Raw genomic sequence first — 20,454 nt, forward strand, 5'->3', positions numbered from 1 at the left:
AGCGGGAGCTGACCTCCCCCTTCACTGTGAACGGCACACCACACAGCGGGGCGGCCGCCTGCGCTGACCGCCCCGTTTTCCCCAGCATACCTTATTCTAAGCTCAGAGCTTTCCGGGCGTAGCTGCGACGGGGCTTCTATCTGTAAGCTCCGTCCAGCTGCTTGATCCTCTTCATGGCTGTGACGGGGCTTCTCTCTGTAAGCTCCGTCCAGCTCTTTGATCACTTCTTCATGGCTGTGACGGGCTTCTTTCTGTAAGCTCCGTCCAGCTCTTTGATCACTTTTTTATGGCTGTGACGGGGCTTCTTTATGTAAGTTCCGTCCAGCTGTTGCAGGCCAGTGGGCCTGTGGCTGTGAGGGTGCTCTTTGTGAGGACCGACACGCCATGCGCTGCTGCAGCGGCACTATCCCGGACCCATGTTTTTCAATAAACTGGGAAGGGATGTATAGTAAAAATTGAAAAATTAAAAAATAAAAATGAAAAATTAATAAAAATCTTCCACAAAGTGTGGGAATCCCACAAGCCGTTGTTAGTGCTTTGAGCACGGAAAAAACACTGAGGTCGTACACTGAGGTACTCTGGGATATGGAGGGGTGGAGAGTTCTAAATTTAAATATTCAGTGCCTTTGTTTCTGCTACGCCGTCCATATCCCCAAGAGTACTCCAGTGACCCCTAGTGGATGAAAAAGAAATACCCCTGCCAGAATCCATAAAAAAGCTGGAGAAAAGTCTGCGAAAAAGGGGCGGAGCTATCTCCCTCAGCACACTGGGCGCCATTTTCTCTTCACAGTGCAGCTGGAAGACAGCTCCCCAGGCTCTCCCCTGTAGTTTTCAGGCTCAAAGGGTTAAAAAGAGAGGGGGGGCACTAAATTTAGGTGCAATATTGTTTATACAAGCAGCTATTGGGGGAAAAATCACTCAGTTATAGTGTTAATCCCTGCATTATATAGCGCTTTGGTGTGTGCTGGCATACTCTCTCTCTCCCCAAAGGACTTTGTGGGGTCCTGTCCTCAGTCAGAGCATTCCCTGTGTGTGTGCTGTGTGTCGGTACGGCTGTGTCGACATGTGGGATGAGGAAGGTTACGTGGAGGTGGAGCAGAGGCCGATAAATAAGATGTCGTCCCCTGTGGGGCCGACACCAGAGTGGTTGGATAGGTGGAAGGTATTAACGACAATATCAACTCCTTACAAGGCTGGATGACGTAAAACAGCTGTGGGACAGCCGGCTTCTCAGCCCGCGCCTGCCCAGGCGTCTAAAAGGCCATCAGGGGCTCAAAGAAGCGCCCGTTACCTCAGATGGCAGATACAGATGTCGACACGGAGTCTGACTCCAGTGTCGACGAGATTGAGACATATACACAATCCACTAGGAACATCCGTTACATGATCTCGGCAATAAAAAATGTGTTACGCATTTCTGACATGAACCCAAGTACCACATAAAAGGGGTTTTACTTTTGGGGAGAAAAAGCAGCCAGTGTTTTGTTCCCCCATCAGATGAATGAATGAAGTGTGTAAAGTAGCGTGGGTTCCCCCAATAAGAAACTGGTAATTTCTAAAAAGTTACTGATGGCGTACCCTTTCCCGCCAGAGGATAGGTCACGTTGGGAGATATCCCTTAGGGTGGATAAGGCGCTCACACGTTTGTCAAAAAAGGTGGCACTGCCGTCTTAGGGTACGGCCACCTTGAAGGAGCCTGCTGATAAAAAGCAGGAGACTATCCTGAAGTCTGTATATACACACACTCAGGTTATATACTGAGACCTGCAATCGCCTCAGCATAAATAGTGCTGCTGCAGCGTGGTCTGATACCCTGTCAGATAATATTAATACTCTAAGACAGGGAAAATAGTTTGCTAACATAGAGCATATTAAAGACGTTGTCTTATATATAAAGGATGCACAGAGGGATATTTGCCGGCTGGCATCCAGAATTAATGCAATGTCCATTCTGCCAGGAGGGTATTAGAAACCCGGCAGTGGACAGGTGATGCTGCCTATAAAAGGCACATGGAGACAGGTGCGGTAGGGGCGCGTCTCGGGAACTTCAGGGACCAGTGGGTTTGCCCACAGGTGGATCCCTAGGTTCTGCAAATAGTATCACAGGGATACAGGCTGGAGTTCGAGGCGACTCCCCCTCGCCGTTACCTCACCTCAGCCTTGCCTGCTGCCCTCGGAGAAAGGTAGTACTGGCGGCAATTCACAAGCTGCACTTCCAGCAGGTGAAATCTAGGTACCCCTCCAACAAGGCCGGGGTTACTATTCCAAAATGTTGTGGTACCGAAACCAGACGGTTCGGTGAGACCCATTCTAAAATTGAAAGCCTTGAACACTTATATACGAAGGTTCAAGTTCGAAATGGAATCGCTCAGGGCGATTATTGCAAGCCTGGAGGGTATCACTGGACATCAAGGATGCTTACCTGCATGTCCCTATTTACCCTTTTCACCAGGAGTACCTCAAAATTGTGGTACAGGATTGTCATTACCAATTCCAGACGTTGCCGTTGGTCTGTCCCCGGCACCGAGGTATTTACCAAGGTAATGGCCGAAATAATTATCCCGTACTTGGACGATCTCCTTATAAAGGCGAGGTCCAGGGAGCAGTTGTTCGGCGGAGTAGCACTATCTCGGGAAGTGCTACAACAGCACGGCTGAATTCTGAATATTCCAAAGTCGCAGCTGGTTCCTACGACGCGTCTACTGTTCCTGAGTATGGTTCTGGATACAGAACAGGATAAAAAGGGTTTCTCCCGGAGGAGAAGTCCAAGGAGTTGTCGTCTCTAGACAGAGACCTCCTAATACGTATACAGGTGTCGGTGCATCAATGCACACGAGCCCTGGGAAGGATGGTAGCTTCTTACGAAGAAATTCCATTCGCCAGGTCCCATTCAAGGATTTTCCAGTGGGATCTGTTGGACATGTGGTCCGGGTCGCATCTTCAGATGCATCGGCGGATAACCCTGTCTCCAAGGGCCAGGGTGTCGTTGTTGTGGTGGCTGCAGAGTGCTCATCTTCTAGGGGGCCGCAGATTCGGCATACAGGACTGGGTCCTGGTGACCACGGATGCCAGCCTTCGAGGCTGGGGGGCAGTCACACAGGGAAGAAACTTCCAAGGCTATGGAAAAGTCAGGAGACTTCCCTACACATAAATATTCTGGAACTAAGGGCCATTTACAATGCCCTAAGTCAGGCTAGACCCCTGCTTCAACACCGGCCGGTGCTGATCCAGTCAGACAACATCACGGCGGTCGCTCATGTACACGACAGGGCGGCACAAGAAGCAGGATGGCGATGGCAGAAGCCACAAGGATTCTCCGATGGGCGGAAAATCATGTGTTAGCACTGTCAGCAGTGTTCATTCCCGGAGTGGACAACTGAGAAGCAGACTTTCTCAGAAGACACGACCTCCACCCGAGAGAGTGGAGACTTCATCCAGAAGTCTTCCAAATGATTGTACACCGTTGGGAAAGGCCACAGGTGGACATGATGGCGTCCCGCCTCAACAAAAAGTTACAAAGATATTGCGCCAGGTCAAGGACCCTCAGGCGATAGCTGTGGACGCTCTGGTAACACCGTGGGTGTACCAGTCGGTGTATGTGTTCCCTTCTCTGCCTCTCTTACCTAGGGTAATGAGAATAATAAGAAGGAGAGGAGTAAGAACTATACTCATTGTTCCGGGTTGGCCAAGAAGAGCTTGGTAACCAGAACTCCAAGAAATTATCTGAGAGGACCTATGGCCTCTGCCGCTCAGACAGGACCTGCTGCAGCAGGGGGCCTGTCTGTTTAAAGACGTACCGCGGCTGCGTTGACGGCATGGCGGTTGAACGCCGGATCCTGAAGGAAAAGGGAATTCCGGAGGAAGTTATCCCTACGCTATTTAAAGCTAGGAAAGAAGTGAACGCTAACCATTATCACCGCATATGGCGGAAATATGTTGCGTACTGTGAGGCCAGGAAGGCCCCAAAGGAGAAAAATTCAGCTAGGTCGATTTCTGCACTTCCTACAGTCAGAGGTGACTATAGGCCTACAATTGGGTTCCATTAAGGTCCAGATTTCGGCTCTATCGATTTTCTTCCAAAATGGAACTGGCTTCACTGCCTGAATTTCAGACATTTGTCAAGGGAGTGCTGCATATTCAGCCTCCTTTTGTGCCTCCAGTGGCACCGTGGGACCTCAACGTGGTGTTGGGTTTCCTAAAGTCACATTGGTTTGAGCCACTCAAAACCATGGATTTAAAATATCTCACGTGGAAAGTGGTCATGCTTTTGGCCTTGGCTTCGGCAAGGCGGGTGGAAAAATTGGCGGCTTTGTCATGCAAAAGCCCCTATTGGATTTTCCATATGGATAGGGCAGAATTGAGGACTAGTCCCCAGTTTCTTCCTAAGGTGGTATCAGCTTATCACTTGAACCAACCTATCGTGGTGCCTGCGGCTACTAGGGACTTGGAGGACTCCAAGTTACTGGACGTAGTCAGGGCCTTGAAAATTTATGTTTCCAGGACGGCTGGAGTCAGGAAGACTGACTCGCTGTTTATCCTGTATGCACCAAACAAGATGGGTGCTCCTGCTTCAAAGCAGACTATTGCTCGCTGGATTTGTAGCACAATTCAGCTTGCGCATTCTGTGGCTGGCCTGCCGCAGCCTAAATCTGTGAAAGCCCATTCCACGAGGAAAGTGGGCTCTTCTTGGGCGGCTGCCCGAGGGGTCTCGGCTTTACAACTTTGCCGAGCTGCTACTTGGTCAGGGGCAAACACGTTTGCAAAATTCTACAAAGTTGATACCCTGGCTGAGGAGGACCTTGAGTTCTCTCATTCGGTGCTGCAGAGTCATCCGCACTCTCCCGCCCGTTTGGGAGCTTTGGTATAATCCCCATGGTCCTTACGGAGTCCCCAGCATCCACTAGGACGTTAGAGAAAATAAGATTTTACTCACCGGTAAGTCTATTTCTCGTAGTCCGTAGTGGATGCTGGGCGCCCGTCCCAAGTGCGGACTGTCTGCAATACTTGTATATAGTTATTGTTAACTAAAAGGGGTATGGTTGAGCCATCTGTTGAGAGGCTCTGTTATGTTCATACTGTTAACTGGGTATAATATCACGAGTTATATGGTGTGATTGGTGTGGCTGGTATGAGTCGTACCCGGGATTCAAAATCCTTTCCTTATTGTGTCAGCTCTTCCGGGCACAGTATCCTTACTGAAGTCTGGAGGAGGGTCATAGTGGGAGGAGCCAGTGCACACCAGGTAGTCCTAATTCTTTCTTAGCTGTGCCCACTCTCCTGCGGAGCCGCTATTCCACATGGTCCTTACGGAATCCCCAGCATCCACTACGGACTACGAGAAATAGATTTACCGGTGAGTAAAATCTTATTTTCCCATTCCTGCCCCACTCCTCAATTCTTTATGCCTATTCATGCTCCACCTCCTCCTCTCAATTCCCACCCCCACTACACATTCCCACTGCTTCACTCCCTCATCCCTTCCTGCTTCACTACCTATTCCCATCCCCACCCCCTCACTCCTTAGTCCCATTCCCCTTCTTGGTCTTGTCTCAACTATACTTCACTCCGTCCTTATTCCTATCTCCATCATTATTTCAACCCTCTGACTGAGCCCATACTCCTATCCCCACAATCTCCCTCACCCACTCACTAACCCCCTATTCATATCCCTCCAATCTCCCTTACTATATTCCCCTCACTATCCTATTCCTACCCTCCAATCCCTATTTCTATACCCTCCCCCAATCTCCCTCACTATCCTATTCTTATCCCCTCAATATCGCTCACTAAGCCCCTATTCCTATACCCCCCAATAAACCACCTCACTGTGTCAATGTCCCCCAGTCTCCCTCACTATTACCCCCCTCAATGTATCCCTATCCCCCCCCCCAGTCTCTCTTACTATTACCCCCCTCACTGTGTCCCTATTCTCCCCAGTCTTCCTCACTGTGTCCCCATCTCCCCCCAGTCTCCCTCACTATTACCCCCCTCACTGTGTCCCTATCCCCCCCCCAGTCTCCTTCAATATTACCCCCCTCACTGCGTCCCTATCCCCCCCCAGTCTCCTTCACTATTACCCCACTCACTGCGTCCCCATCTCCCCACAGTCTCCTTCACTATTGCCTACCTCACTGCATCCCCATCTCCTTCACTATTACCCACCTCACTGCATCCCCATCTCCCCACAGTCTCCTTCACGATTACCCACCTCACTGCATCCCCATCTCCCCCCAGTCCCTCTTACTATTACCCCCATCACTGCGTCCCCATCTCCCCACAGTCTCTTACTATTATCCACCTGACTGCGTCCCTATACCCCCGTTTCCTTCAATATTACCCACCTCACTGCGTCCCCATCTCCCCCAGTCTCCTTCACTATTACCCACCTCACTGCATCCCCATCTCGCCCGTTTCCTTCAATATTACCCCCTCACTGCGTCCCTACCCCCCCCCTCGTCTCCTTCACTATTACCCCCCTCACTGCGTCCCCATCTCCTTCACTATTGCCTACCTCACTGCATCCCCATCTCCCCAGTCTCCTTCACTATTGCCTACCTCACTGCATCCCCATCTCCCCACAGTCTCCTTCACTATTGCCTACCTCACTGCATCCCCATCCCCCCCCAGTCTCCTTCACTATTACCCACCTCACTGCATCCCCATCTCCCCACAGTCTCCTTCACTATTGCCTACCTCACTGCATCCCCATCCCCCCCAGTCTCCTTCACTATTACCCTCCTCACTGCATCCCCATCTCCCCAGTCTCCTTCACTATTGCCTACCTCCCTGCATCCCCATCTCCCCCAGTCTCCTTCACTATTGCCTACCTCACTGCGTCCCCATCTCCCCCAGTCTCCTTCACTATTGCCTACCTCACTGCATCCCCATCCCCCCCAGTCTCCTTCACTATTACCCACCTCACTGCATCCCCATCTCCTTCACTATTGCCTACCTCACTGCATCCCCATCTCTCCACAGTCTCCTTCACTATTGCCTACCTCACTGCGTCCCCATCTCCCCCAGTCTCCTTCACTATTACCCACCTCACTGCATCCCCATCTCCTTCACTATTGCCTACCTCACTGCGTCCCCATCTCCTCCCCCCCAGTCTCCTTCACTATTACCCCACTCACTGCATCCCCCTCTCCCCACAGTCTCCTTCACTATTGCCTACCTCACTGCATCACCATCTCCCCACAGTCTCCTTCACTATTGCCTACCTCACTGCATCCCCATCCCCCCCAGTCTCCATCACTATTACCCACCTCACTGCATCCCCATCTCCCCACAGTCTCCTTCACTATTGCCTACCTCACTGCATCCCCATCCCCCCCAGTCTCCTTCACTATTACCCTCCTCACTGCATCCCCATCTCCCCCAGTCTCCTTCACTATTACCCTCCTCACTGCATCCCCATCTCCCCACAGTCTCCTTCACTATTACCCTCCTCACTGCATCCCCATCTCCCCACAGTCTCCTTCACTATTGCCTACCTCACTGCATCCCCATCCCCCCCAGTCTCCTTCACTATTACCCACCTCACTGCATCCCCATCTCCCCACAGTCTCCTTCACTATTACCCACCTCACTGCATCCCCATCTCCTTCACTATTGCCTACCTCACTGCATCCCCATCTCGCCCGTTTCCTTCAATATTACCCCCTCACTGCGTCCCTATCCCCCCCCAGTCTCCTTCACTATTACCCCCCTCACTGCGTCCCCATCTCCTTCACTATTACCCCCCTCACTGCGTCCCCATCTCCCCACAGTCTCCTTCACTATTGCCTACCTCACTGCATCCCCATCTCCTTCACTATTACCCCCCTCACTGCGTCCCCATCTCCCCACAGTCTCCTACACTATTACCCCCCTCACTGCATCCCCATCTCCTTCACTATTACCCACCTTACTGCATCCCCATCTCCCCAGTCTCCTTCACTATTACCCACCTCACTGCATCCCCATCTCCTTCTCTATTACCCACCTCACTGCATCCCCATCTCCCCACAGTCTCCTTCACTATTACCCACCTCACTGCATCCCCATCTCCCCACAGTCTCCTTCACTATTACCCTCCTCACTGCATCCCCATCTCCTTCACTATTACCCACCTCACTGCATCCCCATCTCCCCACAGTCTCCTTCACGATTACCCACCTCACTGCATCCCCATCTCCCCGCAGTCTCCTTCACTATTACCCACCTCACTGCATCCCCATCTCCCCACAGTCTCCTTCACTATTACCCACCTCACTGCATCCCCATCTCCCCACAGTCTCCTTCACTATTACCCTCCTCACTGCATCCCCATCTCCCCCCAGTCTCCTTCACGATTACCCACCTCACTGCATCCCCATCTACCCCCAGTCTCCTTCACTATTACCCACCTCACTGCATCCCCATCTCCCCACAGTCTCCTTCACTATTACCCACCTCACTGCATCCCCATCTCCCCACAGTCTCCTTTACTATTGCCTACCTCACTGCGTCCCCATCTCCCCACAGTCTCCTTCACGATTACCCACCTCACTGCATCCCCATCTCCCCCCAGTCCCTCTTACTATTACCCCCTCACTGCGTCCCTATCCCCCCCAGTCTCCTTCACTATTACCCCCCTCACTGCATCCCCATCTCCTTCACTATTACCCCCCTCACTGCGTCCCCATCTCCCCCAGTCTCCTTCACTATTACCCACCTCACTGCATCCCCATCTCGCCCGTTTCCTTCAATATTACCCCCTCACTGCGTCCCTATCCCCCCCCAGTCTCCTTCACTATTACCCCCCTCACTGCGTCCCCATCTCCTTCACTATTACCCCCCTCACTGCGTCCCCATCTCCCCACAGTCTCCTTCACTATTGCCTACCTCACTGCATCCCCATCTCCTTCACTATTACCCCCCTCACTGCGTCCCCATCTCCCCACAGTCTCCTACACTATTACCCCCCTCACTGCATCCCCATCTCCTTCACTATTACCCACCTTACTGCATCCCCATCTCCCCACAGTCTCCTTCACTATTACCCACCTCACTGCATCCCCATCTCCTTCACTATTACCCACCTCACTGCATCCCCATCTCCCCACAGTCTCCTTCACTATTACCCACCTCACTGCATCCCCATCTCCCCACAGTCTCCTTCACTATTACCCTCCTCACTGCATCCCCATCTCCCCACAGTCTCCTTCACTATTACCCCCCTCACTGCGTCCCCATCTCCCCACAGTCTCCTTCACTATTACCCTCCTCACTGCATCCCCATCTCCCCACAGTCTCCTTCACTATTACCCACCTCACTGCATCCCCATCTCCCCACAGTCTCCTTCACTATTACCCTCCTCACTGCATCCCCATCTCCCCACAGTCTCCTTCACTATTACCCCCCTCACTGCGTCCCCATCTCCCCACAGTCTCCTTCACTATTACCCTCCTCACTGCATCCCCATCTCCCCACAGTCTCCTTCACTATTACCCACCTCACTGCATCCCCATCTCCCCACAGTCTCCTTCACTATTACCCACCTCACTGCATCCCCATCTCCCCACAGTCTCCTTCACTATTACCCACCTCACTGCATCCCCATCTCCCCACAGTCTCCTTCACTATTACCCTCCTCACTGCATCCCCATCTCCCCACAGTCTCCTTCACTATTACCCCCCTCACTGCGTCCCCATCTCCCCACAGTCTCCTTCACTATTACCCTCCTCACTGCGTCCCCATCTCCCCACAGTCTCCTTCACTATTACCCACCTCACTGCATCCCCATCTCCCCACAGTCTCCTTCACGATTACCCACCTCACTGCATCCCCATCTCCCCCCAGTCTCCTTCACTATTACCCACCTCACTGCATCCCCATCTCCCCACAGTCTCCTTCACTATTACCCACCTCACTGCATCCCCATCTCCCCACAGTCTCCTTCACTATTACCCTCCTCACTGCATCCCCATCTCCCCCCAGTCTCCTTCACGATTACCCACCTCACTGCATCCCCATCTCCCCACAGTCTCCTTCACTATTACCCACCTCACTGCATCCCCATCTCCTTCACTATTGCCTACCTCACTGCGTCCCCATCTCCCCCAGTCTCCTTCACTATTACCCACCTCACTGCATCCCCATCTCGCCCGTTTCCTTCAATATTACCCCCTCACTGCGTCCCTATCCCCCCCAGTCTCCTTCACTATTACCCCCCTCACTGCATCCCCATCTCCTTCACTATTACCCACCTCACTGCATCCCCATCTCCCCAGTCTCCTTCACTATTACCCACCTCACTGCATCCCCATCTCCTTCACTATTACCCACCTCACTGCATCCCCATCTCCCCACAGTCTCCTTCACTATTACCCACCTCACTGCATCCCCATCTCCTTCACTATTACCCACCTCACTGCATCCCCATCTCCCCACAGTCTCCTTCACTATTACCCACCTCACTGCATCCCCATCTCCTTCACTATTACCCACCTCACTGCATCCCCATCTCCCCAGTCTCCTTCACTATTACCCTCCTCACTGCATCCCCATCTCCCCCCAGTCTCCTTCACTATTACCCACCTCACTGCATCCCCATCTCCCCCCAGTCTCCTTCACGATTACCCACCTCACTGCATCCCCATCTCGCCCGTTTCCTTCAATATTACCCCCTCACTGCGTCCCTATCCCCCCCCAGTCTCCTTCACTATTACCCACCTCACTGCATCCCCATCTCGCCCGTTTCCTTCAATATTACACCCTCACTGCGTCCCTATCCCCCCCCAGTCTCCTTCACTATTACCCCCCTCACTGCATCCCCATCTCCTTCACTATTACCCACCTCACTGCATCCCCATCTCCCCACAGTCTCCTTCACTATTACCCACCTCACTGCATCCCCATCTCCTTCACTATTACCCACCTCACTGCATCCCCATCTCCTTCACTATTACCCACCTCACTGCATCCCCATCTCCTTCACTATTACCCACCTCACTGCATCCCCATCTCCTTCACTATTACCCTCCTCACTGCGTCCCCATCTCCCCACAGTCTCCTTCACTATTACCCACCTCACTGCATCCCCATCTCCCCACAGTCTCCTTCACGATTACCCTCCTCACTGCATCCCCATCTCCCCACAGTCTCCTTCACTATTACCCACCTCACTGCATCTCCATCTCCCCACAGTCTCCTTCACTATTACCCTCCTCACTGCATCCCCATCTCCCCCCAGTCTCTCTTACTATTACCCACCTCACTGCATCCCCATCTCCCCACAGTCTCCTTCACTATTGCCTACCTCACTGCATCCCCATCCCCCACAGTCTCTCTTACTATTACCCACCTCACTGCATCCCCATCTCCCCACAGTCTCTCTTACTATTACCCTCCTCACTGCGTCCCCATCTCCCCCCAGTCTCCCTCACTATTACCCCATACCTCCCAACATGACCCTCTCCAGGAGGAACACAATGCTCTGCTCCTGGACTTTTCTCTTAGTTTATGATTGCTCTCACCTGTAGTGAAACACCTTTCTTATCCATTACCTGTTCAATACACGTGCCTGCAATCATACATTAAGAGAAAAGTCCAGAAGCAGAGCATTGTGTCCCTGTCCCCTCACTGTGTCCCCATCTACCCCTAGACTCCCTCCTTATTACCCCCCTCACTTCGTCCCTATTCCCACCCCCTCTCTCTCCCCCTCTGCAGCCATGCTGAGGGATTGACAGATGTCCTCACCTGCTTCCTTTCCTCTCTCCTCCTCCTCTTCTTCCACCTCTTGTTTTCTTGGCATCTTATTGACGTCAATAGCCTAGACCCCTTTCTTGAAATGACGTCACTACCTGGCCCGTGATGTCAGCGCCTTAGCCGCTTACTCACGTGGCGAAGAACAATCTACCGACCGGCAACCAGAAACAGCCCAGGCCCCTCGCTCCCTTCCAGTCCTGTCGGCCACTCAGAAATAGCCTTATAATATCCGCCCTGCGCTCCGATGAGACCGACCATTCCATTGGCTGCCCTAGTAGTGACGCAGCAGTACTGAACCGCTAGGCGCTCACTCATAGGTCTGCTGAGAACCGAGACCGAGGCTTGAATAATATTTCGCCTTCCTATTTGTGAACCTAAAACTTGAGGCGTGAAGCGCATTCCAGCATTTCTTTGGATGGAGGGGCCCTTTCCAGATACTCACCTTTTCATTGGCTGAGAGAAGTCACGTGATGATAGAACTGACAGCGGCCTTTTCCCATTGGCCCGTTTTGGCTGCCGGATAGAGGCGTGACACGCACCTACCCAAGGATTTGACCAACAATACCGCGGCCTGACTCGTGGAACGCACATGGGTCATTTTCTGTTACTGGGGCTTCACGCGTGGGTTATTAGGGTGGGACTGGACTGCTAGGGGCCCAGGATCTGGGGCAGGCGGCTTAGTCTTGGTGGGATACCTGAGGGGTTAGTACTTATTATAATAGGCCTACATGAAAGATCATCTAAGGGGGCCAGTGCATAGTGAGTATTCTTGGAGGAGCAGTGGTTAAGTGCACTTAAGTCCAGTCCAGAAGAGGGGGTTGCAAGGAAGTCTGTGAGTGAGGGACCTCCTGGTTCTGACTTGATAGCCGAGAGTTCTCCTGACCTTATAGATATAGCAGAGGTTCCTCCTGGTCCTTGCAGGGTAGCCGATGGTATCCTGGTCCTTGCGGAATAGCCAACGGTCGTCCTGGTGGTGTAGCCAAGGGCCCTCCTGGTCTTTGTAGAACAGCGAGGGTACTCCTGGCTTTAGAACGATAGCAGAGGGGCCACCTGTCTTTGGAGGAATAGCTGTGGGGCCACCTGAGGAGCTAGTGCTGAGTGCAGAAAATCAAGGCCTAGCAGACCAGTATTAGTGCAGGAGGCCCAGTCCCATGGTCATAAGTAGTCCTGGAAGGATGGGATGACCGCGTCAATCTAAGTAGAGGTTTAGTATTCCCCAGGAATTGTATTTTGTGATGTTAGCCTAGCTAGTGTTGTCATAGAGCATAAGTCATTTACCGGCGGACATATTGCAAATATTAGTGAAGCTGTTAAATACCATTCTAGCAGTTGCTGTGGCTGCTTGACAAGACCTTTGTTTTAAAACCAATTCGCCCTAGATCTTGGGTTCATGAAAAAAAAATGCCTCGTAAGAAGCCTTTTAGCAACAAGCAGAAGAAGAAGCAGCTACAAGACAAGAGAGAGAGGAAGAGGGGTGAGCGTTGAATACATATACATAATGTACAGATATGTCCAGACCATTTGTACGAAGATGCTTCATGATATTTCTACGTTAATATGTGAAACTTTTGGCCATATGCTCATTTCCAGAAATGTCTTGTGTATTGTATATCTAAATGGTCTGAAAATGGCTACATATATAGGCAATAGGCACACTTTGTCAATTCATTTCATCTGGAATCTAACTTTCTGACAGGTCCACTTGAAGCTGGCAGGTCTGAGTCCAACAGTCGTAGCCAGAGCAGAGAACGTGGAGAGAATACCGACACGTCTGACAGTGAGAGCATCCGACCTCAAGTGAGGAATATCAATCAGCAGCCACAGTTATTCAAACTTGGAGACAGAGGATATGACCCCAACAGGTATGTGTGTGTGTGTAATTCAGACGTATGTGTTTATAATATGTTTGAGATATTGGTGTTGCTGCACTTCTGTCCGTGTTTTCCAGCACAGGAGTTATTGATATGGGGCCTAATTCAGACCTGATTGCTAGCAGGCGATCTGCTTTGCTCCTGTGCGACGCACCTGTGCATTGCGGTGCATACGCAGTTTAGACATGATCGACCGCTGTACGAAAACACAGCCTAGCGATCAGGTCTGAATTACCCCCATTGTCCTAACATTAGCACTGGTTTTTAGAGAGGTGAGTGGCTCTGTATGGAGGGCTTTCCTGGATTCTGGTTTTCCTGGTTTCGTCCTAGGTACATGCCTGCTAGCCAGTTGTTGGACTTGTAGCAGGGAAATCGCTCTGCGTCTACTGTTGCAGCTTCAGGTGGAAATGCATGTGGTGAAAAGACATAGGGGCCTATTTACTATTGGACTTTGACCGATTTGTTTTAAAGCGACGATAGTAATAAATGTTAAACCTGCCTTTTTATAATTATCGGTCAAAGCTGCAGAAAATCATTTATTATATTTGTAGACCTGCGCTTAACTGCTCTTTGCTTTAGAAAGATGTACAAAGCGCTCCTCCTTGCTGGTGCGTGTGATGTAGTGTAAGTGGGGTGGATGGCGGTATGTCAGCGGTGGGTTGTAGGTGGGTATTAGTAGTGCTGTATAGGTGTGTGTTATGATAATTGACCTCCACCTCATCCATCCCCTCTCCTACCCCATCACATCCACCAGCGAAGGGGAACGCCACCATATTTGCCACCGTAGAGGTAGGGTACCCCTTCCGTACTTAGCTGTACCCACCACTCCCCTCTGCACCAATACCTGAGTAGCACAAATAGAACTATTTCCTAAGACTACCACATTATATTTGTAAAATATCTTAATCTGTAAAATGAATGGCCGTGGTTGTATGTGGGTGCAGTCTGGGATGCAGAAAAGTGTCTGGCCTGTCTCCAGCATGGAATGGTCCACTGTGCCCAGATCCTTCCTTTAGAAGATGCACAATTTGCACCACCATAGGTGGGCCCCATCTTGATGCGCAGTCACTGGTTCAACGTGAAGGTCTTCTGTGACTGCCGCTTGCCGGGAGATTTTTAACTTGCGGAGCTCAGTTTGGGGCACTAGGGTGGGATATCGTGTCACCTGGCTTAAAAACTAAATATGCCATTTGTCCCAAGTATGGTAATGTCCCAGGGACCCTCTGGCATCTACTATAAGAGTGTTTTGTAATTGATATGTTCTGGACCCAGGGGAAATCTGCTAAGTCTAATACAGGTATTCTCCTCACGGTGCTTACACCAAGATTCTGTAGCTTGGGAGCTAGAGAGGATGATGAATTACATCAGTTCAGTGTTCAATATGCTACTAATCTGTATGCACTTGCTAACAGTTGTCTGGCTCCTTTCTGGATGGCTCCACAGGCCCAGAATTTCCAGTGCGGGTTTAATTGGTGATTGTCACTGTTGATCATAAGTGGTACCTGTATATACATTGGGGGTTATTCAGAGTTGTTAGCAAACCAAAAATGCACACTAATTGGCAAAGCCATGTGCAGGGCAGGAGAGGCAGATGTAACATGTGCAGAGAGCGGTAGATTTGGGTGGGGTGTGTTCAAACTGAAATCTAAATTGCAGTGTAAAAATAAAGCAGCCAGTATTTACCCTGCACAGAAACAATATAACCCACCCAAATATAACTCTCTCTGCACATGTTATATCTGCCCCACCTGCAGTGCACATGTTCTGCCCAATTGCTAACTTTTTTGGTTGGCTAACAACTCCGAATAACCCCCATTGTCTGCAAAACATCAGCCACATGGCTCAGATGCAGTCAAATTTGGTTTGAGTCCATTTCTGCGCCCTGGCACCCCTCTGTACCTAGTGTATTATGGGTACATGTATGTGAGTTTTACTTGTTTTTGTTTGTCTGTTAGCACTTCATGTGTGGCAATTCTTTTACTGTATTACACTTCTATTCCTTTTAATGTTTTTATGTTTATTCTTTTCTTTTTGATTGTTTTGTGTTTTTGTTTTATTTCTCTAATTATATGTAAATTTGATATGTTTTCTATTTTTTACCAGTAATGTGTATGGTATCTGCAAAATAACAGATTGCATCACTGAGCATCCATACCCTTGAACGTGATATTTTAGTGGTTGAAATCGTATGTATATTATTCTGCTGCTCATTGTCATTTGTACACTTGTGATTCTAATGGCTGTATCCTATTAGCAGCGGTACTTTACCACTGCTAATAGGATTGCCGGGGGCTGTCCTAGAAGCCGTGATGCCGGCGTCCTTTTCCACCTATGCTGGCACATATCGGGGATTATGCTTCCAGTTGCCTCAGTCACCCAAAGCATAACGGCCGCCGAAGCCACAAAAACACATGGGATCGTGAACTTAACCCTGATCCAATGTCTTATCGCACAATCGCAGGTCAATAAAAACGGCCTATAAATTGGATACCACAATAATGTCAAACATCACGATATCCGGCTGTTTTTACCGGCCAAAAGAGCATCGGGGTTAATAGGATACCCCTCTTTGTTGAACTGAACCCGTTTGTTATATTTGTGTTTTATTGTATGTCTATTTTGGGTTCTGTGCTTCTGGTGTTTCTGTAATGCTGATTTAGATGTTGATGGTGATTCAATAACCACTATTTAATAAAAAATAAAAAAAATGTAAAGAAATGAATAAACACCTTTCCCATGCCATAGGAAATGCAGAAGGGGGTAGTGGCTACATTTTATAGAAGTTATAATGGCGATTTTTATCAATGTGGATCTGATAGCTCCATCGCTGTATATTTACTAGTGCTCCAATTTCCATTGATATTTCCTGTGCTGAAAGCATCGTAAGATAATTGCACTTTAGATTAAAACAGCAGTGACATCTGGTGGTGTTGCTTTGCGTTGCAGGTTTCGACTTCAACTTGAAAAAGAGAGTAAAGAGGAAATCGAACACAGGAAGAAACTTGCTGTAGAGAAAATACTGGAGATCGTTCCAGAAACTGAACTAGAAGTGGATATAGAAAAAATTTATCGGCCAGGATCAGGTACCGTTATTCAGTCCTTTTACACGGTCTCCTATTACCGCATGTCTGCCTAGTGATGTCATATCGGGAGATCCTCAGAGGACCCGTTAAAAGAAGCTTTGGGAGTCACAAGTGGCCTTTTCCCCTAAAGTGGATTTCGATAGTTTTGTATAATATATTACATCCTCTGTTTCGTAGTGTCTTAGCACTCCGTTGCTCACCTCACTTTGACTGTAGTCACACACAAAATTAGTCCTGTATCTCCGATCACACGCGACTAGCGGAGTGTTAAATAGGTTTAGTAGCATCAATACTGTTTTAAGGTGGTTTTAATTAATAGCGTGCTGAATGTCACTAATATCAGTTACGAGCAGACATTTAAAACATACTTGTAACTAATGATGAAGGACAAGGGCTAAACCCTTAAATAATATTTATTACAGTTGGCACTGTTTGTACAGTCAGTAGTTGTAGCCTCAGCGTTGCGTTGGTCACATACACGTGCAGCCAAGAAAAATAATGTATTTGTCTCAGTATTGGATTTCCCGAAGAGACCAGCTTGGAACTACGAGATGAGCAAGGAGGCTGTGCTGCTCCAGGAGGAAAAGGCCTTCAAGGAATATCTGCAGAAGATCTATGAGAATCACAGCCCTCGAGAGCTCAGCTACTTTGACCACAACCTGGAGGTGAGCGAAGTCTGTGAGCAATTACAGAGATCTCTCTCTCTCTCTCTCTTTCTCTTTCTCTTTCTCTTTCTCTTTCTCTTTCTCTTTCTCTTTCTCTTTCTCTTTCCTCTTTCTCTTTCTCTTTCTCTCTCTCTCTCTCTCTCTCTCTCTCTCTCTCTCTCTCTCTCTTTCTCTCTCTCTCTTTCTCTCTCTCTCTCTTTCTCTCTCTCTCTTTCTCTCTCTCTCTTTCTCTCTCTCTTTCTCTCTCTCTCTTTCTCTCTCTCTCCTGTGTCTCTGTCGCTCTCTGTCTCTTTCTCTTACGTCCTAGAGGATGCTGGGGTCTATATTAGTACCATGGGGTATAGACGGGTCCACCAGGAGCCATTGGCACTTTAAGAGTTTAATAGTGTGGGCTGGCTCCTCCCTCTATGCCCCTCCTACCAGACTCATTTTAGAAAATGGCCACAGCTAGGGGAGCTCTACTGAGTTCTCTTGGTAAAAGAGTTTTATTTATTTATTTCAGGATTTTTTGTTTTACAGGGAGGCTGTTGGCGACAGCCTCCCTGCAGCGTGGGACTGGGGGTGGTGGGGGGGTGGGGGTGGGAGTAGTGTCCGCCCCGCGGGGTCCTGAGCCACTGCTCCCGCTGACTGGACGTTAGCTCCGGGGGGTCCGATTGCGCCCCTCCACAGGGGAACGCTCGCTCCAGCAGGCGGGCGCCACCCCCTCAGATGCTGAACATGTCGAGTTAGTCACTATCCCCCCTTGCAAGCGGGGGGACAGTGTGAAGAGGGCGGCTATTAGGGCGGGAGCGCGGCATTGACCGCGCTCCTGGGCGGCTCAGTGTACCTTGGTGCAGCGCTGGGGGGAGCGTCCTGGGCCTGCTCCAGACCCCACACTGGTCATCTCCTGGCGGGGTCTGCAGCCACTGTTCCTCCAGGCCAGTATAATCTCTTTACAGAGCGGGAAGCCGGCGCCATTGAAAGCGGCGGAGCTTCTCCTCAGAGCGGACCCATCAGCATTCAGCGCCATTTTTCCTGCCTGCTCTCACTGCCAAGTGGATCCAGGTCCCTCCAGAGCAATCTCCAGCTATCTGTACGGTACCAAGGGGGTTGTAGAAGGGGTGGGGGAAGCTGTATACAGGCTGTGTCCCCTATTAAGGGACACAGTCAGTGCTTGTTAGGTACTACCTATACCTTTTAATAGCGCTGTGTGTGGGTTGGCTCCAATCTCTGTGTGTCTCTCTGCCATTCTTTGCGGGGAAACTCTGCCTTCATAATACCCTGTGTGTGTGTGTGTGTGTGTGTGTGTGTGTGGTAACATGTCTAGGTACAATGTATCATATGCTGCAGAGGATTTATCCTCACAAGAGGACTCCATTCCATGTAATCAGGATTGCACAGTTTTAGCGCAGATCCCTGCTAGAGAGCCAGAATGGTTAGTCTTTCTGAGGGAGACTATTTCCCAGATTTCTGATAGAGTTGCTAGGACTGAGCACGCCATTCAGGTCCTTCAGTCCTCTATGGTTGTTTGGTCTGATACTGCCTCCTCGGGGTCCCCTGCAATTCATTCTCAGAAAGGTGCACTTGCAATGTTGCAGGATGACACGGACACTGACTCAGACGGTGACGGGGATGTGTCGAGGGGAAACGGCATCACTTGCCAAGGGGGTACAGTTGATGCTTGCGGCTGTTAGAGATGTTTTGCACATTTCGGACACAGCTCCGGAACAGGTGGAGGAGGCCTTCTTTACAGAAAACAAGAAGCCCCCCCCTCACCTTCCAGCATCCAAAGAATTAAACGCTATCTTTGAAAAGGCCTGGGAAACCCCGGAAAGAAATTTCATATCCCTGAGAGGGTTTTGGTTGCTTTACCCTTCCCAGAGGAAGATAGAAAAAATGGCAGTCCCCTGCCGATGGTCGATGCTCTGTATCTAGGCTGTCCAAACAGGTGGTGCTGCCGGTACCAGGATCTATCGCGTTGAAAGACCCGGTGGATCGCAAGGTGGATGCTACGTGAAAATCCATGTACACGGCTTCTGGGGCTATATTAAGCCTACTATAGCCTGTGCTTGGATGGCAAAAGCTATTGCCAGGTGGTCTATCGCTATGCAGGAAGAATCGGCTACGCTGGATAAAGATGACGTTGATATGTTTTACGCCATATTCAGGATTCTGCAGGTTTCCTAGTGGATTCCATGAAGGACTTGGGCTTCATGGCTGCATGGATCTCCTCCATGTCCGTCTCGACTCGCAGGGGTCTCTGGATGCGCCAATGGTCTGCAGATGCGGAATCCAGGAAGAGCGTGGAGGGCCTTCCCTACACGGGTCAGGCTCTCTCTGGGGAGGCGCTGGATGCGTGGTTTGCCACGTCTACCTCGGGTAAGTCTACTTTTCTCCCCTCAGCTGCACCGGCTACGAAGAAGCCTTTTACACCAGCCACGTCACAGTCCTAGTCCCTTTCGGCCCGCGAGGCAAAGAAAAAACAAACCTTCGAACACCTTCTTCAGAGGTGGTCGTGCGAAAGGAAGGAAACCTGCTCCCGCTGGTTCCCAGACCCAGAAGCCCGCTTCTGATGCCACTAAGCCCTCCGCATGACGGTGGACGTCTGGGCCTGGAGGACTGTCAGGTGGGGGCGAGACTCCCACAGTTCAGCCATGTCTGGGTGTCTGGTCTGGATCCCTGGGTCCTGGATGTAGTGTCCAGGGGGTACAGACTGGAGTTTCAAGATCCCCCGCCTCACCGTTTCTTCAAGTCAGGCTTACCAGCTCTGCTGGCGGACAAAGAGATACTTCTGGAGGCCATCAGAAAATTGGTGGTGTCGGAAGTCGTCGTTCCGGTTCCGCCTCAGCAGTGGAACAAGGGTTATTATTCAAACCTTTTCGTAGTACCGAAACCGGATGGTTCGGTACGGCCTATTCTGACCTTAAAGTCTTTGAACCCTTATCTCAGGAAGTTCAAATTCAAGATGGAATCTCTGAGAGCTGTCATCTCAGGACTAACGGAGGGGGAGTTCCTGGTGTCCTCTGGACATCAAGGATGCTTACCTCCACATCCCCATTTGGTCACTGCATCAGGCATACCTCAGGTTTGAGCTGTTGGACGACCACTATCCGTTCCAGGCGCT

At 50.3% G+C, this 20,454-nt stretch overlaps 2 protein-coding genes across 3 annotated transcripts in view; one reads left to right on the forward strand and one right to left on the reverse strand.

Annotated features, from left to right (window-relative positions):
• Nucleotides 1–11,954, reverse strand: part of ABCF1 (ATP binding cassette subfamily F member 1) — an 83,401-nt gene extending 71,447 nt beyond the window's left edge. For both annotated transcript variants that reach the window (XM_063938015.1, XM_063938014.1), the window contains exon 1: nt 11,724–11,954. In XM_063938015.1, coding sequence (XP_063794085.1) covers nt 11,724–11,778 — 55 coding nt within the window. In that variant the 5' untranslated portion in view covers nt 11,779–11,954. The remainder of the gene's footprint in view (nt 1–11,723) is intronic.
• An 88-nt stretch (nt 11,955–12,042) lies between these two features.
• The window catches only part of GNL1 (G protein nucleolar 1 (putative)), a 43,471-nt gene continuing 35,059 nt past the window's right edge, over nt 12,043–20,454 (forward strand). Inside the window, 4 exon segments of the mRNA XM_063938016.1 lie at nt 12,043–13,206; nt 13,429–13,594; nt 16,550–16,686; nt 17,200–17,351. Coding sequence (XP_063794086.1) covers nt 13,134–13,206; nt 13,429–13,594; nt 16,550–16,686; nt 17,200–17,351 — 528 coding nt within the window. The 5' untranslated portion in view covers nt 12,043–13,133.

Source organism: Pseudophryne corroboree, chromosome 8, assembly GCF_028390025.1.
Source record: "Pseudophryne corroboree isolate aPseCor3 chromosome 8, aPseCor3.hap2, whole genome shotgun sequence".
Lineage (NCBI taxonomy): Eukaryota > Metazoa > Chordata > Amphibia > Anura > Myobatrachidae > Pseudophryne > Pseudophryne corroboree.